This window comes from Simochromis diagramma, unplaced genomic scaffold, assembly GCF_900408965.1.
Source record: "Simochromis diagramma unplaced genomic scaffold, fSimDia1.1 OVJJ01000050.1, whole genome shotgun sequence".
NCBI classification, from domain to species: Eukaryota; Metazoa; Chordata; class Actinopteri; order Cichliformes; family Cichlidae; genus Simochromis; species Simochromis diagramma.
In genome coordinates, this window is record NW_024387188.1 from 559987 (window position 1) to 587921 (window position 27935).

At 41.8% G+C, this 27935-nt stretch overlaps 1 protein-coding gene across 2 annotated transcripts; it reads right to left on the reverse strand.

Annotated features, from left to right (window-relative positions):
* si:dkey-175m17.7 lies at positions 1 to 27838 on the reverse strand. Of its 2 annotated transcripts, XM_040049865.1 has the most exons (5): positions 27568 to 27838; positions 27325 to 27476; positions 11706 to 13828; positions 11047 to 11349; positions 1 to 6707 (listed from the first exon to the last, which is right to left on the reverse strand). In XM_040049865.1, exons 3-5 carry the CDS (start codon positions 13810 to 13812, stop codon positions 6442 to 6444), a joined length of 2676 nt encoding a protein of 891 aa, XP_039905799.1. In that variant the 5' UTR covers positions 13813 to 13828; positions 27325 to 27476; positions 27568 to 27838; the 3' UTR covers positions 1 to 6441. The 2 variants fall into 2 exon arrangements, with proteins under 2 accessions (XP_039905799.1, XP_039905798.1); XM_040049864.1 differs by having other exon boundaries at positions 27325 to 27838.
* Positions 27839 to 27935: the final 97 nt, after the last annotated feature.

The window sequence follows — 27935 nt, forward strand, 5'->3', positions numbered from 1 at the left end:
TTTTTTTTTTTTAAATGTACAACACACACTCCCAGACATAATCATTTCTCAGAATTTCTTTATTAAAAGAGCCAGTTCCAGTGTGGTTACTAGAAATAAACATGGAGAACAACTTCACAATCCAGCCATCAGGTTTTGTACCACACACTTTAGGGATGCTATTATGGTAACATTATCATATTCAGCTATAACCAACAAAAGAGAGACAAGACAGCAGTTTAATCACTTGATGGGAAATCTTCAGTCATGTCACCAACACAGGAACCCGTGTAATCAGAGCTGCTGCTAATCAAACATGTAAGAAATGGAAGAGAAAGTACATGAATGAACGAGTTTGTTAGCAGCCACTGTCCAGACAGCATTTCCACAAAGAACCTTATTTGCAGCTGGTGTGCTTTTGTGTTGCACAAGACTCCTGCCTGGATAAGAATTTGAACCCACATCACTTTTTTCATCATTTACATTTCAAAACTTTAAGCTTCCAAACTTCATTTCTCTCTGGCAGGTCCCGGAAGCCTCAATGAAGGCCGGTGTACATCAGAGATATATATCAGAAGGCTGACACTGGCTGATTTGCTAGTTACAGATTCTCTGAAGAATATTTAAGAATAAGACCACTAGTGTTTTTGCATATTATTTTGTGGTACACTATAATTTTTTGATGTATTGTTTTGGACTATTTCTGAGGTCTACTCAATATTCTCAGAGTTTATAAGACTCAAAGCATGTTTATGCTAAGAATATATTCTGTTTTACACGGATAGAAATGAAACCAGGTCTAAATATATTCAGGCAAAATGCCTGAATGTGAAAGTCAGGTAAAGAGTTTTTCTTCAGTTGAAGGAACTTTTTCCTTAGGCATTATTATAGCTCAGGCTTCAACTTGTCGAACCAATAAACAAAATAATACAACAAAAAAAACCCCAACAAAAATCACTTTGGGCAACTTGTTCTTGATCTCATGGAGATAAAAAAAATCCGCAGAAACTCTAGCAGCTAAAACTATGAAGATTGGTCGCCCCTTATGCACAATACACTTCTGTTTTGAGGCATACCACATTTCTGTAATGCACTTAAAAACAAAACACCCCCCCCAAAAGTTTGTATTATGTCTAGAACAGCAGTGCACCATGACAACAGTGCTGGTTTGGGCTATCATTTACCACTGACGCTGTACTGAAGCCAGTGCTGGTGCAGAGATATTTCGGCTTTCTGAGAACAAGCCCACATTTCGGGAATAAAATGTTCCAAAGTCTTACGTAGATGACTTTTACTGATTTCCATCTGAAGAAAATAATGGGAGACAGTATCTGTGGGCTGCATCTGCAAACGATTGGTACATTTCTTGTGTTTACTTCTCTCATAATTACTAACATCGGTAGTCCATCGGTAGCTGTCCAGTAGCTTTGGAGCCAGCATGTCTGGTGCCAACTTCTTAGCATTGATAGCGCATCTGGACTCACATGTGTGTATAAAAAACAGTTAAAGATCACTGTGCTAACCACTGTTACTGTGAGCATGCATGATGAAGTTTAGCTGGTGATGAACATCAAAGCACAGCTGAAGCTCACAGGCAGCAATGTTTTAATAACTCGTCATCTACTGATGAAGACTTTTAAAATGTAATTTCATGGCAATTCATTCAGTAGTTATTTTGACTCTATTTAATAAAAATGTGCTTGTTACAACAATGGCAACACAAAACTGAAACCACTGAATTTAGTGGCTGTAGGTGCAACTGCTGCAAAATTCCCCAATGGTTGTTAGATGCTGTCCCCCAGTTTTTGTCTGCCAGGATTTTCTTCCATACCTTCTGCTAGTAATGCTATGTAACAACTGCCTCTCAAACAAGTCAAAATGTGGGCTTATTTGCAAAGAACACTGAAGCAGAACTGCTTCCACATCTGCACCATCACCTGCTGAAAAAAAACCTCACGATGGTTCAAAATCGGTTAGGAATAATCAGCTAATTAGAATTCACCCATAAATTGTTTCTTCTGTGTTTGGAATAGATTTAATCTGCAGAAAAAGACATCACAGACTTTTTAACCACTGTCAGGAATGAGATGAGCTTTTAGAAACTGCTACATTTGACTCTTTCTTTCCATCCAGTCATGCTTGTAAAGGAAGACCAACAGGACAGCTACAGATCCTACAGTTGTGCACAAAGTCGCTTTGAGATTAATACACCGCACCGAGGCAGCACAAAGAAGCCTGGATTGAATTCAAACAATGGAAGCAGGGCCTCTGTATTCGAGCCCACTTTGTATCTGTCACCTTTAGCTTCTGGCATCGGCTAAATGTGACGTGCAGAATAATAGTCTTTGTGATATAGCAGCATTGTATTTGTCACAGTGCACCTCAAAGAATTATGAAGAGTATAGTCGGTACATGAAGGTAAAAATGTTTTCTAAATACGAGGACCAGTTATTACAATATGAAAATATTACATTTGCTTAAGATTAACAATCCATTATGAAAAGGGTGGGAAGGGGGGCACAGAAGAGCATCACAGGTTCGATAACATGAGGTTTTTTTTAGGTCTCTGGAGGAAGAAGGACAGCGAATCAGCACAGCATTACTCTGATAGGCAAACCTGAAGAGTTCTTACCCCCTTTAGGAACGGGGTGGTCTACTTTTTCTCTTGAGTTACCCCATCATCATCATCATCATCATCATCACACCAATGAATCAATATCCTTAAACTCAGTATTTGGTACAGGGAGTAACACAATATCTAAAAAGAAGCAGTAAAATACAAACCAGGTTAATCCAGTTCCCACAAATAAGCAATGCACTGGTTTACACACAGTAACAACTTTCCTCTTTTCAAGTGCAAAAAAAGAGAACAAAAAAAAAGAAAAAAGAAGAAAAAACTGTACGCACATACGGACACTCACAGAGACACTGGCCCTTCAGTTCATGACAATTAAAGAGAAACTTCCTTTCGATTTGTCTCTCGAGTACAAACATCTGAGGTCAGCAACGACTCGACTGCACAGCAAGTCCATACAGTGTAGAATTCAAAGAAATTGCTTCGGCAGCCACTTTGCATATAAAGTCTGTATAAAAGGAGCAATAGTAAGAGGCCCTCTTCAAACGTTACCCCTTCTCCTAACTGCGAGCTGAGCTGGAGAGACAGGAGGAGCGAACTGCACGTTTGGTTGATGTTTCTCCAGCTGAAATAAAGGCGAGAGGTAAAAACAGGAATACGGCGAGTTGAGCCCCCCCCCCTAAAACACCCACCCACTCCCAAGTTTACAGAGGTCTGATAACAGTGGATGCATTGCAACTCAAAGAAGATCCGATCCACATTATCACAGCAGAGTAGGAAGATGTCATTCCGTACAGACGGTCTTTCGTATACAAAACAAAGAGTCATGTAAAAAACAGAAAAACAACAACAACGGGCGTACGTGGGTACACTCCAACATGATGAAGACGGTAGAAAAATATAGACCTTTTCTTAAAGTCACTTAAATCCATAAAAGTTTCAGGATAACTTCTTAAAGTCTTATTCAAACTGCTTAACCTGAAGGCATTTTGGTTTTAGAAAATTGTATCAGGGGATTTTTTTTAAATTACTAGTTAAAAAATATGGAAGAAGCAACAACTAGGATTTGGTTAACATATTGTAAAATTAATTTAAAAGCTTTGAATTTTGTGAATTTGTCTGCAAATCTGGATTTATTTGGGTCGTAGCTTCCACCTGTAACCTGACATATTGTCACATTGTGGTCAGCTATGAGATTATTAAGAAACATGTTCCAAATCGAACTTTTACAGTCATTGGCAAGTCTGCACTACCACTTCTTTCTTCCGTCTTTAAAGGACTAAGAGGCGAGAGCACGGCCTACGACAGCTGGGAGGCTACAGCCCCCCTGCGACTCAGGATAAACAGAATGGTTGGATTAATGGAAAACAGCACAAATGTCCCCTATTTGTAGACCTTTCTTTGACGGACTGAGTCTTTATTTCTGTGCCTGTTAAACTGAGGCTGGGAAGAGTACTCCACATATGTCACATATGATATCAGACTAGAAAATGTATAAACTAATTTTCTACCTTAGCAGATTTCAAAACAGCAGCTCTAATCAGTTCACAGATGAGTTATGCCTCATTTAAAGCCTCACATTAATGCTACAGACAGACCACCACTGCACGACCCAAATTACTGCAACCATGTGCAATGAATTTGCGATCTTGTCTTTGAAATTGTTGCTCTGGAAACGACGACCCGATATGAAACCACTCGCAGTCAGCCGTCTTTAAAATGACTTTGGCCCAATGCGAAGAAGCAGTGAGACAGAGGTAGTCTGCTATCGGTCTGGTATCGGCATGCAGTCTGTTTGTGATAATGCATGAGTAACTGTAAAAAATCAGTAAGAAGTCAAAGCCTGCTCCAGTCTCGACATAACCATAGACGACTTCCATTCAGAGTTCAGTCAGAACCTCTGAAATAGATCTATTTATTCTGAAATAGTGACATAGCTGCTGCAGGAACAGCAATTTTACTGCAAAATGATACAGGAATTCAGCACTGTTGCTTTTCTATAGGAAAACGGCCAGAATCCAACCAGCAGACAACAAGTTGAGTCGAGTCCTATTGCAAAGAGATGCATCACAGACAGGTTTCTCTCATCGACGCAGACTGACTATAATTGAATGCAACATGATGGCAATCAATGTGACTGAGAGTGATTGCAGTCAGTTCAAACTGGACTGCAAATGTTTAGAGACACGCTGCCTGGCGGGAGGCAACCTGTCTCTAAACAGTTGCAGTCAGTTGGGTGCAATTTCCTTGTGATTCAAAGTGGTTGCCTAGAGGTTTATTTATTAGGCAACCACTTTTATTAGCAACTAGTTTGTAAGCAACTTAAGGGGAAGTCAGGTAACTATACTTTGCAATGAGATCGTTTTCAAACGCAAGTCTCATTGTTTTAGTATGTTACACCTTAAACCTGAATAGGATTTACATTTGGACTAATTCACAGTGAAACAAATGCCCTTTTCTAATCAAACCAAAGCCTTCATAATGAAAGAGAATGCATAGTCATGACGCGCACGAGGAAGAAATTCAGTATGGAAAGCAAGGCGAAAGAACAGGGGCTAACAACATTAGCATCAGCTAAAAACCTCCAACTTGTTCACAAAGGTATGAAAATATTAAAGTATATTTGTCTCGAGGACTTGTAAAGTAGTAAAATTCATGAAAAAAATAACTTCAGCCCCGTTCTGGCGATCCCATTTATGAAACAACGCCTAGGTCGCAATTAAAAAACGGTACAAAATAAAAGCATCTATTTTTCGCATTGCTGTTTAGAAAAACAAAAACAACACAAATTCCCCACAAACACAGAAATGAAACAATTTAGCTCACAGTTTCCAACCAGATAGGCTACGCTAACATTAAACAAATGTTAATGTTAAATCAAACTATTGTGTGCTCTTTAATTTGAAAAAATATTGGGCCACGCCCCCTAACAGGACAAATTCATGCTTAAAAAAACGTCTCTCTTATAAAGTAACCACAAAAGAAACAACGCACACTGCACAGTGTCATCGTAGCAGAAAAACCTTTAAATATTTTTTGAAATCATAGAGTGTAAAAAAAGGTGTTGCGCTCTCATTCCCACTTTCATTACAAGCTTCTTTTAGTGTATTAACCTGCATAATAAGTGTAATGTTCAATACTGCACTGCTATTCTTTTCTACTACACAGGCTGCTTCACTCAAATAAAAACTGCCATTACCAGCGTCAAGCTCTGTTTGTCACGTTTTGTGATACGTTTCCCTCCTGGCTCCATAATGCTCTATTGCACAGTGTTTAAATTAGTAAAAAACAACAACAACAACAAAAAAAAATGTTAATATGAACCAAAAACACTGTCTGAGGTCTGCATGACAAATTCTTCTCATCTTTGTGACAATTCAGTTGGTGATACTAAAACAAACGCACGGGAAATAAAGTGCATCGAAATGACCTCTGTGTTGCTACATATGGTGGAAGCATCCAAGCGGTTCAGTGGAAGCAGTATTAAAGTCCCTCCTTTCCATTTCTGCATGCATTTATGATTCATGGCAACAGAGTCAGTATCTTCCAATGTGTTACTGTGACTGTAAACAATGGGAATGGAAAGGAAGAGGCATTAGACGAAAAAGAAAAACGTGTTGAGATATCTGAGTGATGTTAGATATATACAAAATATTGGCACATTATCTTAAAAACAAGACGCTGGATGGAGATCAAGTTGTCTAAGAACGACTACTTAAACAACTGAACCGTCCAGTCTTTTGTCTCACAGTATGAAAAGTGCACTAACTGCCAAACACAACAGCATTTTCCAGTCCTCCCTTCATGCCTCATCAATGCCACTTCAGTCCTGCTCTCTCTTTCACCTGCGCTAACTCCCTCCATACACTCGCGACCCCTGACCTTTCTCACACCTGCGTCTCCACACCGTTAAGCTTAGGCATCAAGATGCGAGGAGTCACCCCAGAGTTGAGGTCCCTCTCGAACTCCAAAAGCTGGCCCATGAAGTTGAGATTCGGCGACACCACAGGACGCCGGCTCCGCACGTATTTGTAGGCATCTGTCATTGTCATGAGGGTGTGCTTCATAAGGTAGGCGATGACAATGGTTGCAGAACGGGACACGCCTGCCTGGCAGTGTACCAGCACTCCCTGTCCACTCTGATATGCCTCCTCTGTGGATGAGAGCAACAAAACGGATGAGCTCAGTTTTCATTCAAGAAGTAAAAAAAAAAGACCTAACACTGCATCAGTTTTTTTCTAAACACAAGTAACACACATTTAGCAACATGTACATCATCAGCACTTGCTTTTAATAATTCATTTCATTTGTAACTTTAAAGAAAAAGTTTTACCAGCTATTAAATAAACTTGCAGATGAATCACAGAGTGCATGGCACAGAGTCAGCAATTCACTTCATAGACACTATAGACACTAACACAATAGCTTTTAAAGGAAACAAAGGAACTAACGATCACATTGCAAGTCACTGCCTTTCCTCTCTCTTTCAGTACAAAAAGAAAAATCAGGTTACCAGGCAACAGTTATCGCAGACTACTGACTTCAGCTGAAGTCACAGCAAGGAGTAATAAAGCATCCCGCAAACACTCTGACACTGAGTAACCACTGTTTGAACATTAGCTCATCATTGAAAAATAAAAGTGACAGTAACAGCTATCTGCTCGACGTCTTAATAAACATATGCTCGATGTCATTCCTACATCTTCTGGTAAGGGGAAGCTTGTTAACCTTCATTTTGCTACACTATCCTTTTATCAACAAGACCATCTGCGGGTCCTACCTGCATACCATGCAACACTAATTGAGCTCACTAGCTGTCGCAGTAATGAGACAGAGGCTTGTTTTTGTATTTGAAGAGCAGTGGGACCGTGACAGTTGAAATGCTGGTACAAATGAGTTCACCAGCTCAGACCAGTGTCCTCCTAGAAGTATGCCACTTGGAAGTCATTCAGGCACTTATTTGGACAAATTGATGTATTACCTTAATTAGCTTTAATTTCATTGTTCACTAGTACATAAAAACTACATTTATAGAATCAACAGTGAAATCTACTAAAACACTCTAAAAGGTTTGCTGACTAGGACACAAAATTTTATTTTAAAAATTAGAATTTTTCTTCTTCCAGACTTCTACGTCTTCTTTGGCCTCTCTCTCTCTTTCAAATAAAGTTTCTTAATAAAACAGGATTATCACCGCCTTGCTAAATGCTTGTTAACACAATAATCACATGGCAGAAGACCACACCAGATGCCAACTGGAGCTACAATCCACATGGGCTCATCAAAATAAGCCAAAAGAAGATTGCTGAAGTGTTATGCTACATTTTATCGATAGTTCATGTTGCTGGTGGTGTCGTAATGGTGTGGGGGGTAAATTCTTGGCACGCTTGGCCCCCTTAGTACCAGCTGAGCATTGTTTAAAGTTCTGGATCGTTCTAAGGCAAACGGGGTCCCAGCAAGGTTCACCTAATAAGGTGACTGATCAGTGTATTTAAGATGCTATGTGGGTGCCTGCACACACATGTGCTTATTCAAAACAATATTAGAAGAGAGGGCATGACTCGGGGAAATATTGGTTATAGATGCCCACTCTGGTCATCTGTGTCATAATCATATCGTGGTTTTTAGATTGGCCCAGATTGACATTTTTTGTCTAGATTTGCTTCTCAATAATGTTTTTTGGTTAATGAAGTAATTTGATGCTGCTTCATGCCCAAATGCAATGCATTCTGTACATAACACATAAATTAGCACAGTTAAAAATTAGCATTGCTCTGATGTTAGCATGCTAGCTTCCACTCACAACAAAATTGCTAATTCTTGGCAGTAGGTTTACCATTTCAGTGCTGACACAGCTACTAGTTAGCACCTAAGCTGACATTTTTGGTAAAAGCCCTTTTTACATCTGAAAGATAGCTAGGATAGCATGTACTACGTCTGTCTCTACGTAATGCAGAAACTGATATCAAGCTTCTATATAAATGCTGGTAGGTCCACAAACAAGCTAAGCCTCCCATTATTTGGATTAGTATTTAAAATGTAATTACTAGTGGTGTCAGCGTTAATCTCGTTAAAATGACGTTAACGCCAAACCGCGCTAACGCGTTGACACCGTGTAGCCCTGGCACGGGGCGATTCACGTTAACTCGCTAAAGGAGATTTGCCGCATTAATGTGGTTATGGTGTTAACATCATTTTAGCGAGATTAACGCTGACAGCACTAGTAATTATTAAAGTAGAACTTTTAACCCCTTATTACTAGGGGTGCAACAATACACAAAATTCACGGTTCGGTTCGATACTTTGGTGTCACGGTTCTATATTTTTTCGATACAAAAAAAATGTTCATGCCTTTTTAATTTGTCATTTATTAAATTTTCACGGCACATTCCGCACCACATCTCTGTGCGTTCATCATTTGTTTGAAGCCAGCTCACCTCCTGCAACTACTTTTCCGAGAATACGTGCTTCTTTTGTGGTTCGGACTCCTTCTGACATTTCTTTGGAGGTGGAGGAACACCACAGTAATTTCTTAAAGGAGCTTCTTCGACATCTTTAAGAGTTCTAAACAAATGTCTGTCCTCCTCCTGAAAATCTTATGTATGCAAACACGCGTTGCAACTTATCTTGTGCCCGTTTTTTATTTTGACAGCGAATGCGCACCTGCGGACCACTTATGTGCAGCCCTGGTTATTTCGCTTGTCATATTGCAGCCACAGAAATTCTTTTGTCCATGAAACCATAAAGCTGCACTTTCTTTTTGCCTTATAGTCTGATTTGTCATAACTTTTCCGTTTTGTGGTAAGCTTTTCTTTGGCTGTCACTTCTTCACCCTGACCTGTCTTATTTGGCTCAGCAGAACTAAAATATTGTGGCGAGCTCAGACAAGGAGGAGACGGAGGTGTCGTTTGGTCTTGCTTCCCGTGAGCTAGCCAGGGAGCACAGCCGTTTATTGACATCTGCAGAAGAACACTGCCGCTAGCTAACTGCTCAGCGCGGCAACAGCACAGCAACAACAACAACACACAGGGCGCCCTCCGACCCCGGAAGGACACACCGTCGCAGCGAGAGGGCGTCACCCGTCACTATGGCAACATAAACAAAACATAACTGTACAAACAGAACCCCGAACAGCCCTGACCCGCTACAATATATATCCTGCTGCTTTTACACACGCACTCACATAACGCTCAGCGATTCTCTGCCCGATCAACCTCTCACATGTTTAAGCTGCGGGAGATTTCACTTGTCATGTTTGCATAGTAAGCTAACAATTGATAAGACGATGTCAGAGGAATTGGTGCGCAAATTATCATCACTCACCAATCAGTGCTGTCGCTCTCTATACACAGTTCGCGCGATTGCAAAGTGAAACAAGTGAAAGCAAAAAACAAGTGCAAATTCAAACGCGATTTCAATATGTCACATATTGGCAGTGGCTCACCGATGCCAATGACATAATTACCCAGCTACATTTCCGAAAGAATGCAAAAGCATTGACATATATTTTTCCTTCCTACAATAACCCGACGGGCAGGGCAGAGATAGATTTTGGTAGCCCGACTGGGCAGCAGATTTTGCGAGCCCTGTATCTGATTGAGGAATCACTCATCTTTGGAAAAGAGAGTTTATTACAGAGAAATGTCTCTTTCCAAAATAAAAGCTATACTATACGCTTCTTCTGGGCTATATTCTCAGCAGCATATTAAACATATCAGGTCCCCATAAGGACAATCATGTGCTAACGGCTGTCTAAATGACTAGGGTAAAGTTTGTAGCATGCGTGCTTGTTGTTTTTGTCTGCTTCCACTTGTCTTTGCACTAGGATGATGTCGGTGTAAATGTGCAGTCATATTCGTTGTGTTCCCACTAGTGCTGTCAGCGTAAACCTCGTTGAAATGACGTTAACGCCACAACACGGCAAATCTCCGTTAACGAGCTACCGCGGATGGCCCGTGCATGGGGCTGGACGGCCAACACGTTAACGAGCTAACTGCGCTAACACACTAGCTCCCACCCATGTAATTGAGCATTGCATGGCACATCCAACATACTGTTTTACTTTAGTCCATGACGCGCTTACCTTCAGGGTCATACATCGCATGAAAACCAAAATAGTTCCAAACCCCAGATCTGAATGAGGGTGGGGGAGGTTCAATTTGCCATGTTGCAAGGAGAGCTTAACTTCTGTCTCGCTAGCTTGCCCTGCGCTCAGTGAATCTGCGTTCGACTACTCCGCCTAGGCTGCACTGTCGGGCGCAGATCCACCGAGCGCTCAACACAGACAGCATCGTCAGAAGGAAAGTTGATAAAATAAATTAAAAATTTATTTTGTATTGTTCGATACATATGCGTACCGAACCGAAAGCACTGTATCGAATGGTTCAATATCGATACGAGTATCGTTGCACCCCTACTTATTACCTAATAAAGTAATCCCACCACAGTGCCCAACACTGCACACATCAATGTACAAGAGGTGGAGCACTCACCAATAAACTCAAAAACCTCCTCGAAGTACTGTCGAAGGTTTTGCTTGCTGTTGTCGGTGGCTGGGATCCTTTTGTAGCGCAGTCCAGAGCTGACGTGGTAGAGAGGCAGGTGTGTGGTCACGTTGACCACGTAGCCGATGTTGAGGCGTAGGAGCAGGTCCAGGTCCTGAGCATCTCTCTCATTTCCCAGATACAGGAAGGGCAGGATGGGACTGACCACAGCGTTCTCCGCATCAGGAGTCATCACAGACTCATCGGAAAGAGAAGCCGGCAAGGAAGAGGAGAGCGGCAGAGAGAGGCGCACTGGGAAATGATAGTGTCGAGAGGTGGTGTTAACTGTGAGTTAACAAGTAGCTGCTACAACAAAGCACCAAATCAAGAGAATACTTAAAAAATCAATACAATGCAACGACAAAAACTAAAGTGAATCTGCAATTCTGTCCCTGATGCAAAAGTGGGTCATATTATTCTGTGTGCGTTATTGGTAGATTATAAAAGCAGGTTGCACTAGAACATTAACACTGTCATAAAATGAAGCTAACCAAAAGATTTTTGATCAACAGCTGTGATCAAAACAAGCTGACACCAGCTATTATGACCCAGGTTTACATCACTGACCGCAATGGCCTCAGCACAATTGGATTTTAAGCTGTTCTTACTTCTGTTGTTCTCCTCATCTTGCTCTCTGTTCAGGGAGTTCAAGGCCAGGTGAAGTGACTGAGCCGACGACAGAGTGTGTCCTCCCTCCCTGTCTCTCTGCCAAGGCTTGGGTTTGATTAGCGTAGTGGGGGCGGATGGTGGAGGGGAAAAGGACACAGGTGACGGTGGGGAGGCAGAGCGGGGAGAGGGGGAGGAGGGATATGCTGCGTCTTCGTCATGGTCAGGCCCATCGCTCATTCCCGCATCCTCGGCTTTATTCAAAAGCCTCTTCAGCGAGCTCCGACCGTCGTCGTACTCCGGTCCTGACCTGCAGCCCATAAAATCGAGGGCTGCCATTTTGCCCTGCTGAAGCCGCCTCCGTCCAGCGTGGTCTGTGAGCTGCGTCTGTGCGTACTCCTTGAGGTTTTGACAGTCCAGGAGAACGAGCCCTGTTCCATTACTGCCATTCTGGGTCTGACTCGCACAGGTTTTCGCGACTCCTACACCTATCCCAGCACAGTGATTTTTTTGAGCTTTAGAGTGGGTCATCTTCTTGGCCAGTTCTTCGGGCCAGATGGTGCGCACGCTGTAGTCGTCATCATCGGCTTGATACACAGACATTGGATGAGCTGCTGGAATGCTTCTTCCTGGGGGTTTGCCTCTGCGAGGGTTGTATGTGACCACTATGGGGTCGCTGCTGCAGTAGCTGCAGGTGGAACTGCCCGTTTGGGAAGCTTTGGGGTTGCAGCCTGTAACGCAGCTCTGTATTGCCCGCAGAGGGGCAGAAGAGGACAGCGGGGTGCAGGGAAGACATCCTCCTACAAGTTTTTTGCGAAGAATAGCAGGACTCTCAAAGTTTCCAGCCTCACCAGAGCAGGAGGCACAGCGGAGAGGTTTGAACAGGCCCGCGCGACACTCAGAAGCAGTGCTGTTAGAAGATGAGGTGTTAGAGGTGGAGGCGTTGGAGAGACACCCACCCAGATTTCTCAGGCCCATTTCTTTACCTCCTCTCTTTACTGCTCCAACATTGTGACCACAGGAAAATGAGGTGGAAGTGCTTCCACCACCTCCTTGAAAGCTAGCCGAGTGCCCTTTACACCCTATGCATCTTACCAACCTCCAGCAGCCACAACTGAATGGGTGCGCGCAGTCGATGGTGCAGGTGTGGTCAGGGCTGGGGAACCCTCCAGCGTGGGAGGAGCAAGGAGAGAGGGGTAAACCATGAAGAAGGTGAGGGCGGTGATCCCTGGGTTGAGAGGCTGGGTGAGGCTGTCTACGTTGCTGAAGAGAGGCTGCGACATAGGTGGGTTGGGAGGAAGGAGATGGGGGGTAGGTGGAGTTTAGGATGGCAGCATGGGGCAAAGGGACAGAGTTGTGGTGGTGGGTCAGACTGTGACTATTTAGGCTTTGATGGACCGGTCCCAGTTTGGTGCTTGTCCTGTGACCTATAGAGGAAAACTCGTGGTCACCTCTGATAAGAAAACCAGTGTTTTCCTTCTCCTTTTCACTCCTAAACTTATGCTGCTGCGCCTGGGCGGGGACAAACTGTAGGACCCCACCAGGGGCTGATGACAGCTGACGAATTCGCTGTGGCCTGTGTTCGACGCCACCTGGCCTCCCTGCAGTTCCGTTTTTTCTCTCACACTGTCCTTGTTCGAACCCTGAAGAGACACATTTCCCTCTGCCACTTTTTATACTCCCGCTACGCCCTAATGAGTTGCTGAATCCTCCTCCTCCTCCACCACCTCTTCCTCCTTTGTCCAATGTCACTCTGATATCAATAGTATGCGTGTGTGAGGGCAGACGCGGGCCGAGAGTTACCGTGCCATTGCTGTGGCAGTGGCTAGGGATGTGTCTGACGGCCGCCGGGAGGACAGGTTGGTCGCCCTTGAATTTCTGCACACGAGAGGACCTGCGCTTGCATTCCAGAGTCAGAGATTTACAGGTGGGTGAATAAAATTGGGACTGAGAAGGATGGAGATGAGCAGGTTGAGCGACTTGTCCATTGGAGGAGGCTGTGAGATGAGAGGAGTGCTGCGGGATAGTCTGTGGGGAAGCCTCGCAAAGGGCTAAATTTTTGGGGCGTTGAATGACCACTATGCGTTCGTCAAGAGGGAGGGGAGGCATCTGGGTTTATGCAAAGCTGTCCAGTGAAAGGGGAAAAAGAGAGATAGAGAAAATAGTCAGGGATTTAGTCTTAGTTCACATATACACTGGAAATGAGGGGCACACTTTACATTCCTTCAATTTAGATGCAAACAGCACGTGCTCATAAAAGATTATGAACATTGCCTTGCAGCTCCTGAGTTGTATGATGTACACAGATGCAAATGAAAGATTTTTTGTAATTACAGCTTTCAGTGGGGTTTTTTTGAAGAGCAAAATTATTTGTGAAATGTAAAGCTCCAAATCCTCAACAATAATGACAACTATTTTCACAACATCAACAGATTTTTAGGTTTTGTATATTTTTGTAAGTCACCTGTAAAGGTGTCTTCCTCGTGACAAACCATGCCAAGAGTAAATACAAAACAACCGACCAACAATCTCTGTTTTGACCTTTATTAACTTGGTGGTATTTCTCTTCATACTTGCTGCAAATGAAAGAGAAATTCTATGAAGTGAAGACCCATAGAGGTGCATGTTTAAGGTGAATGGATATCACAGGAGTAATGACTTTTAAGGAATCCATTTATACATGCACTGCACAATCTCAGTCTGCTTATACCAGGGCCAGTGGACAGACGCTTTAACCTTCATCTGTATTTATAGGAATCTGACATTCAGTTTGAAACTGCTCCCGGGTAATCCTGTTGGCATTCAACTGTGAGATTCTGAATCCAAAGGTTCAAGAGTGTGTACCTGTTTGCTGTTAGCAGCAAATAATCCTAGCTAATCCTGATAGCAGTGAGGCTTCTTAGCAGCTCTGTTGCAAAAGCTGCATCAAACAAGCTTCAGTAACCTTCATCCCTCTGAGAGGTCCCCAACAAGATGTGTGAACATGAAATAACAGACCATGTTAAAAGCAGCTGAATATACTGCTGAACATAGTATGTTCTGGATGTTAACATTATGTAGCCTTTATTTTGTTTGTATGCTGAAATATGTATGTGGATGCCAAGCTGATTTGGGCACTTAACATTTTTCAATCTGTTGAATTCGGCACAAAATGTCTTTTTGTATTTCCGTCTCTGCAGTGCATTTTCACTGCGGAACATCCTAGTGACTCACAGTTAGCTAATGGCTCAGTGAGATTCTTCACTTTGTGATTATCTGAGATGAAAGACTTCCTGCCCACAGCCATTAGGCCGTTCACCCTGTCTTTGGTAGCAACTAATTTAACCACATCCTTTGGGCCAATTAAAAACAAGCATTTGTCCAGGCCATGGTATAAACAGAAGGTCACCACATAGACAACAACACGGCTCAGCTGGAGAGAAAGTTTTCACATCATGACGCAGCAAAAAGAGATGAAGTCAGTGTAATAATAAAACACACATTGAAGTGTCTCTATAGCATTAAACTGTCTGAATGAGTAATGCTTCTAATAACAGGTCGCTGCAGTTACTTCACAATGTCAGAGTTGAAATTTTTACACTTTTTTTTGGTACATTCATTATAAACTAGGTCTGCTTTGAAAGGTTAAAATGACATATTATTGTCGTTGAGGTAAAATCCACCCACTGGCACGTATACTCTGTCTGTGATGTTCACTGTGCCGTGAGTTGTTTGGTTGATGGACTGCTTTAATTTCCTTTTTGCCACACTAGCAGACATGGTTGCACTGGTGCCAGGGCTGGTCAGCTGGGAGGATATTAGGATGCTAATGTTCGTGTTGAGCTCTAAACACAGTTTTCTCTGACAAAGAAAATAAAAACTATTTGTTAACTCCTGCCTTTACTTCAGCCATAAAAGGTGTACAGCCTGGTTAACCTTATAGCCGGGGGAGGCTGTTTTAATGTCTGCTTGTTTAATGTTTAATGCTTTGGGACTGAAAATTTGGTATAAACTAGTGAAGTGTGAAAGGGGCAACTGATTTCAGTCACTGAAAATTGATTTCTTGACCTAAGCCTTTTCTGTATGCATCAGTCTCACAAGCCCAGAGCTGTGCAACTGACGTTTGTTAAGAAAAATGTGTATTTTCTGTCCGGTTGGTTTGTTGACAGTTGCTAGATGAAATCTGCTACACCAAAAACCTCCTTGGTTGCTAAACATTTACATGGAAGATGTTGACTTGTCTGCAAACATTCACCAACTGGTTGCCCAGTGGCACTGAAACAATGCAAATCTTCTTCAAAGTTAAAGTTGTGCCTTGCTACTACAAACAGAACCTTTCAACTTTTACTTTGAAGGGAAACAGTAACCATTTCCATTATGTGCCACACTTTTCTGTTTCACTACCACACAGCCAGAAGTTAGTGACTGCAGATAAGTTGGTGCCCTCTATGGGTGTCCATGGCGATTGTGCAAATGAGCAATGATGCAATCTTAAGGAGGTTTCTAATGCAACCCTGTACACCTCGTTCTGACCATTTTCACCTACCAGCAACCATTTGCCGACCAGTTGGAGAAGTCGACCAGTGGTTGCCAAGCGATTGCTGACCAGTCTCTAGGCCTGTGTCACTGGGGCTCTCATTGTTTTTAGCATTTTTTTGATAAAAGACCTAAATAAATGTTTAATTTGTCATTCTACCCCTCCACAGCTTTTTATTAGCACTGTTCATGTGTAGAACACCTTTAGGCTAAGCTTTTAGATACTCATCTACTTTAATACTTCAAAAATGAATCACAAACTAAGATGGTTTAGAAATGAACCTTTTTGTAGTAAAATAAACCTCACAGCATTATATTAACTTCTAACCACCTTTTGAATGTTGTCATCTCAGACGCCTTCCTAGCTGTAATTTTAATTTTCAGTATTTGATCACACTGACTGCTGCTAACCAGGCACTTGCAGTGGCTGGGTTTCACAGACTGACCCTCGGTGTTTACTTCTTTCAATTTAACCCTCAGCCTAAAAGCATAAAGGCACTCCCTATACTGATCTTTTTATTTAGCAGATCTAGCAAACTAGAAGACCATCAATCAACCTGGTAAATTACATAGAGCTGTTTTTAGAGAGTGATTGTTGAGAGTGGATTTTCTTTTTTAAGCTTACAACTGTGAAGCAACATTCAAAAGTCTCTCAGCACAATGGGAGACTAACAGGTTAAAGTGGGTGCTGGGAGGAACAGATAGCTCGGGACGACACCGGCTGACAGAAATAAAAGAGGGTAGAGATAAAATACAGGGAGGCAGATTATAACGTGACACTATAAACCACAGACTACGGGGAAGGAAGGGACACGTCAAAGTGATCTGGGGATGCCTTCGGTCCCACCACAACACAGTTACCAACCCATAGAGAAAGCAAACCGCGCTCCAGTGTCCCCATGCTTATATCCACGCACAGAGTCTGGTGATGACATCCTCATCTTTTTTTCCTCTTTCAGCCTTGCCTGTGGTGAAGGGGGTGGGTGTTACAATGACCCAGTTTTGTCATGGTGGAAGTCTCTATCACTGATTACTTTTCTGTCACATGCTGTAAAGTGCAGGCTGGTTAGTGGCATTTTCACTCAGCTACAGAGAAAAAAGGAAAACACTCAAAGCACACCAGTGATGTTAGGATGTTGTTTCACAGCAAGAACAAAAGACACCACAGCTTTTAGAGTTTCAATTAGGAATTCTGCCTAATCTTCTAAATTAAGCCCATTCAGTGCTTCAAAGGCAACATTAAAGATTGATAAAAGATCCTATTTTCACATCTGCCAAGGAGATTGGATATGATTGGTCTGGTTGGCAGGGTTAGATGGATTTCAGAGGTCAGGTTTGGCCAAAATGGACCAAACCAAAAGGATTTCTCCAGGGTTTCTTAAAATTATTTATAACTGTGAGATAGAGCATTCAATTAAAATTGAAATAAGAAAAACTTGATGTTTTCAAGAAAATATCACAAAGTAAGAATGTCCAAGAATTAAAGAGCAGCGGCTCCAAACTTTTTTTAAGCAGTTATATAAAAAAAGTTTAAAGGCCCTAGTTACATTTGAGATGTTCTTTAGTTTTTATTTCTCTTATTCAAATAACTCCTCAAATTACACATTTAACAACATGTAAATATGTGTATGCAATATGAAACAACAGAAAAAGAGCCATATTTGTGCAGTACAGGAAATCCTGTACTTGGAGGACGGTTAACAAACCCCAGCAGAACAAGTACTTTTTATGCTAATACTTTAAGCACATTGGGTTGTTAGTACGCGAGAATAAAACAAGGGTATGAGAGCTGTTGATAAAACGATTAATCAAATTTGTGTTTAATTAGCCGTGTTTATGTAAAATCACTGCAGTCGGTTGGTCCTAATTAACCTGCTCGTCTAATGGAATCTGATAAAAGTCTGCGAGCTACCTGCTCTGCCAACATGCTGTACATGCCGAGGGCTGATGCATTTCCAGTAATTGTATTTTTTTTAAAATAATAGTGAGGGTACAAAGTGTACAGGGTTTGTTTGAAGCTTTTTTAAAAGGGCAAACTCATTGTTTTGTGATCACAGAAACAGGCTTGTTATTTTCAATTTAGGAGTTGACAGTTTTTCATTGCTGGCGCCTTGTTAATAGCTGAAGTTGACAGATCCTAGGCTGTCTCTAATTGCATCCAAAACACACACACACACGCACACACGCACACAGATGCACAACAAAGAGCAGTCTGTTATTGCATATTGGCAGAGCATGGGCACAAAAGGGACTGGCTTATCGCTCACTGAGATATTAAAGAAAGTTAGAAAAGAAACCCTTTCATCATTTTAATGGGCCAAATTAATGTGTTACTAACTCTGACTCTTCACACAACATTTCAATAATGGTAAATAATGCTGTTGTATGTAATACGTAAAGTGTATTAGTCTCATAATTCATATCAGTATGTGCACAAAGCTAACTGTATATTTTCAATATGTTTTGAGCATTTTTCTGAGGATTCTGTATGAAACATTTGACAGCAGGCTACATGAAACTGAATAAACAAGCACCGCAGGATGAATGACACACACACACACACACACACACACACACACACACACACGCTCATGTGTGAATACTTCAGGAAAAATATCTATACTCTGCTAAGCTTTTAAATCACATTAGCTGCTTCTGAATTAGAGCGCATAAAAGTCAAATGATTTGAAATACAAACTTTTGCACTTTAAAAGCAATATTTTAGGGGGGAGGAAAAAAAAAAGAAAAAAGAGTGCCACTCAGTTTCTGTTAGTAAGAGCTGCATGATCCTGCGGGGGAGATCATGACGCCCTCCCTCGGCTCATATTCCACCAGCAGAGCAGAGATAACGGCTTTACAGTCACAGGCGAGAACCAGAAAGAAAAAGTAGACTTCCTAATGTCTTTCCATACGACTGAACTCTCCCACAGCAAAGAAATATCTGCAATAAAATTATAATTTCCTTGAATGAAGCATTAAGAGTGATTTCCTGTGTCAACCAGGCAATTTTAAAGAAATCCAACAATTTTTTTTCGAGAACAAAAGAAGTGCATCCTGATATGCATTACACAATAAGGCCCTCATATGCCTGACAGGAGGACAGTGTAAAGCTTACAGTGGGAGGGCCATCGCTGCATAACCCCACAGTGATCAGTCACAGTGCTGATTTAGGCAGTGTGGTCCATTTCCAGCTGCAGAGGCGTTGCAGTGAGTGTTTTTGGGGACAAGCTGTTGAGGGGAGGGAGCTGGTGTTTTTTGGGAGCAGATGGTTGTCTGGTTTTGCAAGATTGATAGCGATGTTTCTGCTCTCTCTCCCCCCACCCCCGTTTTAAGTAGCTACTTCATCACAATGCACCTTACAGCAAACGCAGAGCAGACAGCAGCAGAGCAAACACCACTTTGAGGATGCTCAATAACTCTAAATGGGTTGATTTAAAGAATCTCTTCCACTGCTATGTGTTTTTTTTGTCATTTTTCTTTTTTTTATATATAACAGTAAGGGTTCTTGAGCATGAGGATGGCAGGAAAATTTGTCATCTTGAGTCACTTGTTTCCAGAGGCTGATGAACAGGCTGTTTCTGTCAGAGGACGATCCACATTTCCACATTTTTGCTTGTGTTGAGCTGACAGTGGGCACAAAATGACAAGAGGCGGCCTGCTGCTCTCTTTGCTCTTCCGCACACATAAGCAAACGGACAGATGGAAAGAAAGAGTTATGGGCACTGGACACAAGCTGGTGTGAAAGTTAGTTAACAGATTTCTGTAGTGTAAAGTGTCAAATGTAAAGGAAATGTGTTGATTCAAATTATTGATGGACGCTCACTAATAACATATAATAATAAAATGAATAAAGTAAGCTCTTTATGCCTATGTATTACCGTTTGGTGAAAATTATGTCATCATGTAATGTTATGACGCTGGATGACTCCCATTTAAAATCATGAAGCAATGCAAGAGCAGGACTATATGTTCTGCACTTTAAAAAATGTATTATTTTCCTTTCTTGCTGGAAGTAACACAAGGAGATCAATACCACTCTCAGTTTAATGGAAGGTTCGCTGCCGGACTATTTCTTCCTTGAGACTTGTTGTCCTCAAATTTAGAGTAACAATACTTCAGTGGTGACTGTTTCTGTTTTGGAAATGGCCCTACATGCAGTTCCCCTTAAAAGGTTCTCCCTCACTTTTGCACAGCTTGAACAAATTAATGAATTACATATTAAGCTTTAAAGGTAAGTGCATGAACATTCAGTAGCCGCTAACCAGCTGGCAGTCTTTTGCGGGAGAGAGGGAAAAAATCGATACAGCAGAGTATCACGATATTTTGATATTGTAGCAATACATTGAAACCAAGTATTTTAACAAGAGGGCTCATCTCATGCACCAGCACCCTGAGATAACATTGGCTGACCAATGAGTCTTTGTCAGTGAGCACAACTCGAGTTGACTCAACCTAACTGGCTGCCAGCTGGTTGTATTCTGGTTACACTGCTGTAGAACAGTAAGGTTGTTGAGGTCAAATGTAATAGTTAAATGTGAATTTCTGTCTTTGTTGACAGCAACACATCAAAAATTGATCACTTTTAATTGTTATATTATAATAAACAGATTGTATATAACTCCAAAATTTACCCTATTCAATTTGAGACTGATAGCAAACTGATTAATGGGAGTGTGCTTGTCAGTCTCATCAATCTACCCCCCCCCCCCCCCATAAGTAACTGATGGGATATAACTTTGGATAAAATACATATTGTCAAAACTTAACTTTGAAGATTGTGATTTGTAGCTGAAAAAAGGTGATAAATCAAAATATACATTACTGCAATGCTAAACACATTGCAAAATCGCAATATTATCTTATTGTGAGTGAAGTATTGTGATAGCATCATAGTGTCTGGTGAGTCTCTGAACTCTAATGGTAGCTGGTGGAGTTGCAACCTGCTCAGTCAGCCTGCAAAATCTGCCCCTCTTTGCAAAAAAGTGCAGACTAATCCTTTAAAATTCTAGCTTAAAATAAAAGCTAATTTTTTTTCTACATATATGACTTAGTGATTTTAGTGGCTTAGTGAATTAGACCAATTACTCTATGTACCTCTATGTCTTCATTAAAGAGTAAACAGAGCAAGTTTCCTTGACTTGCATGGATGTTGATGGCAGAGAATAATGCACCAATCATCAGGACCTGTCAGGACTTAAACACTCGAGCGTGACTTGGCGTTAAGCTTCAACAAGCCAAGCAGCAGAAAACTCCTCCTCTGTTGTACTGCTAAACACTTATAATACACTTGGCTGACCACCAAAGCATTATGGGAAACATCCAGTCCAGAAGCAGCCAAGTACCAAGCGCACAAAATTTGTTCTACATGTGAGCAAAACACATACTCTGCCCATCATCATTGGGTACCTTGACAGTGGAGTCACGGCAGTATGTAGTCCCCCCTTCAACACGCCCCAGGGTAGAAATGTTAATTGTGACAGCAGTGGGTTGCAGATAGGAAAAGGGAGCAGGGAGCGAGGCTCCGCCTGCCCATCTTAAGTATGATATGAATGATAATGACTAATAAAGCACCCAGCACAGATAGCTGGTTGCCAAAGTGGGTCAGAATCAGATGTGAATAACATTTTGACACAGAAACAAGTAGGTTAATGTGTCAGTGTCAGGTGTTATTGACCGACTGAGGTATGATTGTGTATTACATATTACATAGTAATTAATTACACTATTCTATGTATTAGTAAATTAAGTTTTGGCTGTTCTAGGTGTACACTCAGCTTTAACGTCATTCCTAAGACGTGTGAAACTCGTTCACGCACTATAAATGTTTTTCGGACTCACCTATGCTTAATGTGAATGTGACCGTTCACAGCGACTGTGTTTCGTAGGACAAATTTGTGGCAATTATTTCTTTGGAGCAAACTCGATTTTCAAATTTTTCACATGCAAATAAACAATATTGACCAATCAGAATCCTGCAATTGGCAACAAAACGTGCACCGTTACTGAATATACAATCTGACTATCTCTGAAATTATTTCTCTACCACCTCAGATGTGAGCTCAAACTGCCCCACTGAAATCCTGAAATATGTATGAAAGCCAGCGTGATACAGCTTCAACTCCTGAATCAAACCATGAAATTCTCCCTTCTGTTGCCTTATTGTGAGAACCCAGAATCTCATTTTCTTCCTTTTCTTGTATAGAAACATCAGGAACAGCTCACCATCGCTTCTTGTCGACTCGGTTTTTTTCGTAGTAAACTTTACCGTCACATTCTTGTCCTTTTGTGCAAGAAAATTAACATCTACAACACTGTTTTACATTAATGTGTGTCAGAAAAAAAGGGATTGGATTGCAGTAGTATATTATTTGTAACAAAGCTTTGGAAGCGCATTTAAAATAGCATAAATAATGCGTTATCAACGTCAGGCTTTTCTGTAATGACATCAAGTAACAACTACTGACACCTCAGACTAAGTGAAGTTAGACAAGATAAAGAAACTAGTTTTTAAAAAAGTTTGGTTATTGTGTGCGTAAGAACGGCACAGAGATGTGTGCAAGTCATTGTGAGTCACACTCTAATCAGACCTTAGTCGCACATCTAATGATGCATTCACTTGAGACAAAGGAAATGTCTGGCAACTCACTTATACGTGATGACTTTGTTGTGACTCACATGCCCAAATCAGTGTATTTTGCCAACAAAGGCATGATAATGTTACAATAATGACACACGAGGATCGTTAGCGGCCATTCTTAAATATCCAACATCTCAAATAAAACGCCCTGCTGTTTGGCTCAAAAGGCATTTATGCTCTCTGCCGGTGTGCGTTAGTTCTTTGCATGCTTTAATTTTTAACAGCAATCGGTCTCAACACAGCTTCCACCACTACGGGCTAGGGAGGCAAAGTCAAAATAATTACATCACCTAATCGCCACAGTCAGCAGACAGAAAGTGATGGAAGCAACAGCACAAGCTGGCCAATCAGTGAGCATTAAGTCAACTCAGTTTATGAACATAGCACATTTAAACACAACAGACGTTGACCAAAGTGCTGCACCGCAAGAAAGATTATCAAAAAGCCATGCAAATAATTTAACAATTAACACCTAGACAAAGAAGTGATAGGACGTGTGGTGTTATAACCCTCGCACATCTGTGCAGTTCTTCTTCTTCTTCTCCTTTTTTGAATTTAACAAAAATGCCAAATACAACCTACCAACCGAGGAGAAAACCAGTGCTAATCACCGGCTTGTGCTTTTACCTGGGCAGGTTCATCAAAGCACTGGGTCAACTGTTCAAACTCTGAACAGCACAGCTGAATGATTAGCCTCAGCGGGGTGATCAATAAGCCCACAACTGACCGTGTCACATTTAAAGAGCCATATTAACAGGAAAAACGCAGCCCAGGGCACGTTTATGTTTGCAACTGGTTTGCCTCTGTGTTATGACGCTGCAGATGTGCTTTGGTTGTAAAGTCAGGTTAGCGAATCTAGCTAGCACTCTGTTTTGCCTCTCACCGTCGTCTCATCAGCATCACCACAAGCACAGATAAACACTCACGGTCTTCCTCTGGACTCTTGTTCACATGGACATTTTAAAGGCCATTAATTGTCAGTGTATTTTAATTCGTTGCTGTTTATATGCTGTATTCTTAAACCTTGCAAAAAAACAATGATGCTGTGGGGTGTAACAGCACAATGAGGAAGGCGTTTAAGCTCTGTGCAGTTTTATCGGAACGCCAAAGAAATGACAATCCTAAAATAGAAATCTAAGAATAGACAGTGACAAAAGGAGCTCAGGAAGAGGTTTTGTGGTTGGTTGGGACTTGAGCCCTCTGTCAGGTAAAGATAAGAAGAGAAATATTCTTTGAATATATAATCTCTGTAAAAAGAACGCCGTCTCAATTACCTTTAAAACTCTTGAAATGTTCTCGTTTCCATCCACCGGATTTCAGCTCACACTGTAACTTTCTGACATTTCGACTCTTACAAACAAAGGTAAAAAAAAAAGTCTTAAAGATTAACTGTCAAACAAGATGTAACAACGCGTAGCGAAGCCCTCTGAGTGACTGTGTGTGATCATTTGTTACAAGCCTGATCTAAACCAGTGAAGGGGGAAGGTTTAACTGGCGGGCAGGAAGGCTTTAAATCTAGTTTAAAGACCTCACACACGCGAGAACCTTTGGAGGAGCAGAGCAGAAAAGCTCCACTGGGTCCCAAATCATTTTGTCTCTTGCGGGTAACACCGAAACCTTATGCTATTTGACAGAGAGTCGCTCAACTAGAACAGAAAAAAGAAAAAAAAAAAAGTCAACAGCAGCATCTGTTAGTTGCAGCGTGGTAACAACACTCGGTTTCTATTTTTCCCCTCATATCCTCGAAAAGAAACCCCCTCCCCTAAGAAAGTATGAGTGTGCCTGAAAATAATAATACAGGACACCCCGGGGCTGTCGCGGCATCTCTCTCAGCGCCAAGGCCGGCCGACGGCGTCAACATTTAGAAGGAGGAACGCTTAATGATTTAATCATTACTAACGGTGGGAGCGATTCTGAGGTCATGTTGGGAGGATTCATTTGAGGTCTGGAGCCCTATATGGAGCCGGATCACATGTTTCAGTGTATTATTTCACATTAATCAGACAGGCTGTCATTGGCTGTTTCTTTAAAAAGAAATCATGGTAATCCTGTGCGTTATTACTCACTTAGCCATATTTAGTGTATGTTTGCCTTTAAATAAACTAGTAATGTTTCAGAACTTCACTTGCATAGCAACCACTTTAGTGTTCGTTTCGCATTTGTAAGACGTCTTGTTATAAATGATTTAGGATCCATGTATGCAAAGCAGTGACTTCCTGTATTTGAGCATGCAGATGACAACACACATTAGTTTTCCTTTTTTTAAATACCAGCTCGTAATCCAAATTAAATCATCTACTTTTAACTGCTTGCCACCAATTCAGTGCTCCCGTTTCAGTCAGTCATACAGTCCAGCAGTCTCTAAACCAACCCTTCATTCATTACCATCATTACAAATACTTCAATGTATATGTTATGTTGTTTTATATTATTTTATTTTTTATTTTTCTTCCTTGCACTTTTCTCTTTCACACTATAGAACGCTCTCTGCTCTCTCACTTGCCCCCATTAGGATAAATAAAGTTATCTGACTCTGAATCGTTCACTTCTCCTCACAGCAGGGTTGCAAATGTGATCAGTTAATCTCCTGTGGCCTATAACACGTCAGAGAGCACGAAAAGTTTTAAACTCAAACATATTCAATTTCCCATGAAACAGAGAAGAACGAGCCAGCTCCACTCTGGAGAAGCTACTGAGTTTGCTGATTCATTTCAGGTAACAATCAAACCCTGTGATCACTTAACAGTCATCCTGACTAGTCTGCTGACTCTGACTTTGGGTGTGACAACAGAAGACCTGTTTGAGGCCTTTGTCCATTTACAGAGGATTATGCACATCCACATGGAGAAAATGCTACTACGGTACTCTTCAGTCAACACTAGATTTATATTTAAGATGCCAAGTTATCATTGCCATTTTATATCTTGGCCAGTGATTATTGTTGGATCTGTATGATGCAATGTACCTACTGTACTTTTCCATGAGGAACTTTCTAAGGACACTGAAATACTGCAGACACACACATTATCATTATATACAGTGTGAAAGTAGAACATAGAGAGTGATTTTGGACACCTACGTGGCTCTAACATTCTTTCTATGGTTTCCTGATGTGTGTGCCTTCTGACATTAAACTCAAGCACATAAAGAATATGCATACTCATCACAGGGAAGATGAGGGTGTTAACCTTCATGTCCTTCAAGCTACTACATCACTCTGATGTGATCATTTTTTTTAAAGTAATCTCAAGTGATGCTCATGTTCCTGTGTTTTATACATAGGTTGAAAATATTTCAGAGTTAATCAGCTGCTGTTAATCAGTTTAACCACTTTTTAAATGCCACCTTGATGTCTCTTCCCTTGGTTTAATAGATGGAGGTTTTTAGCATTGTCTGACAGAAGCGTTGGACCATCAGCAGAACTGCTCGTGCTTTCACCTGGACAGGTTGACCGAAGCACTGAGTCAACACTGAACAGCAGAGCTGAACGATTATTCTCAGCGGGGTGATCACTAAACCCACAACTGACTGTGTCAGGTTAAAGAGCCATATTAATAGGAACAAAGGAGCCTAGGGCAGGTTTACATCTGAAACTGTTTTGTGTCTATGCGATGCCACTGCAGTGATTCTCCTGCAGATTTGTGTCATTGGTAAAGTTAGTGAAGCTGCTAAGCAACCTGCATGCTTCACTCTGACCACAGCCTAACTGTAATCCACCAGCCTCCTGTGTAAATGGTGGAGGTACAGGTCATCAGTCACTTACATAGGCTGGCATATTTATGTGTGTCTGCACCTTCATCTCTCTGTAAATGGCATCAAAATCTCTGGATCCTGCTATTTAAAACAACAAGCTCTCCTCATCTCATCAGCACCACTACAAGCGAAAATAAACAGTCGCATTCTTCCTCTGCACTCATGTTTACTAAAGGCCAGTAATTGCCAATCTTTTACTTGCTGTTTGTGCAGTCGGTAGATGGCGCACCGTCTAATTTCTCCGTATTTTAATCGCATCACCGTGGCACGGTCTTTTAACCTTTACTATGACGAGAAATGAAGCTAATGCGGGCCCGGGCCAGCAGGCCTGTACCTTCACTTCCTGCCTCTGATGTAGCGTGGACGTGCATAATTAAGAGTTCACGTGTCGTTCTTTGCTTAGCCCCTCCACGGGGCTGCAGTTATTTATCACAATAAATGGCACACGCCGCTTATCACTGCAAACACAGATGACTGATGGCATCCGGCAGCCAGCGCTGAAATGCACGATCATGCTTTGCCTTCTTCTTCTTGTTTCTCTCTCTTGCATTCATATGACTGCACAATGACGGCGTTCAGGAGCAGATCTGTGCTGTGAGATAAACCGTTTGAAAGCAGATGCTGATGGGGGACTATCACAGGCTGCAGGCCGACCGGACCGTGCACTACGACGACTTACTTAATAATAAATTTAAATAAAAGATAACATCACTTACATCAAGAGTGGCAGTCCCGTAGTGTTTTCATCATTTATGCGCAGCGGAATGAGAGCTCCTCATGTCTGCAGTGGCCCGAATAGCACGACCCGATGTGTTGGTATGATCCAGCTGTGTAACACCTTCCCCTGCCTGTTCGTTTGTACGTGAAGCTTATTAGAAAAAGGAAAATCACAAATAAGAATAATTTCTTTAAAAAAAAACCTGCTTTGACTAGACGATGCACAGCTCTGCCGGACTCACAGTAAACAGATAAATTAGGAAATGTCATCAGGGGTGCTTGGCTAACTCAGCTGGCGTCACGTCTGAGCGTGTGTCACTCTGAGCTGCAAAGCGTGTGTGAGGAGACAGTGACGGGGGAGGAGGGCTCTATTGTCTCTACTGCGGATGACATCATCCCAAACCAATGGCTACACGCACGAGAGGAAGGACTCAGGGGCGAGCACGCAGCACGTGCGGGCTGGAGGAGGAGGACGTGAAAAAGTGAGGGGATAATGTAAAGCTGGTGGTGTGCAGTACTGCGAATTTTGGTATCGATCGGATACCAAGTAGTGCCGATACCAATACCGTTACCGATACTTTTGGAGACCTGGAACGTAAATGTCCCTGTC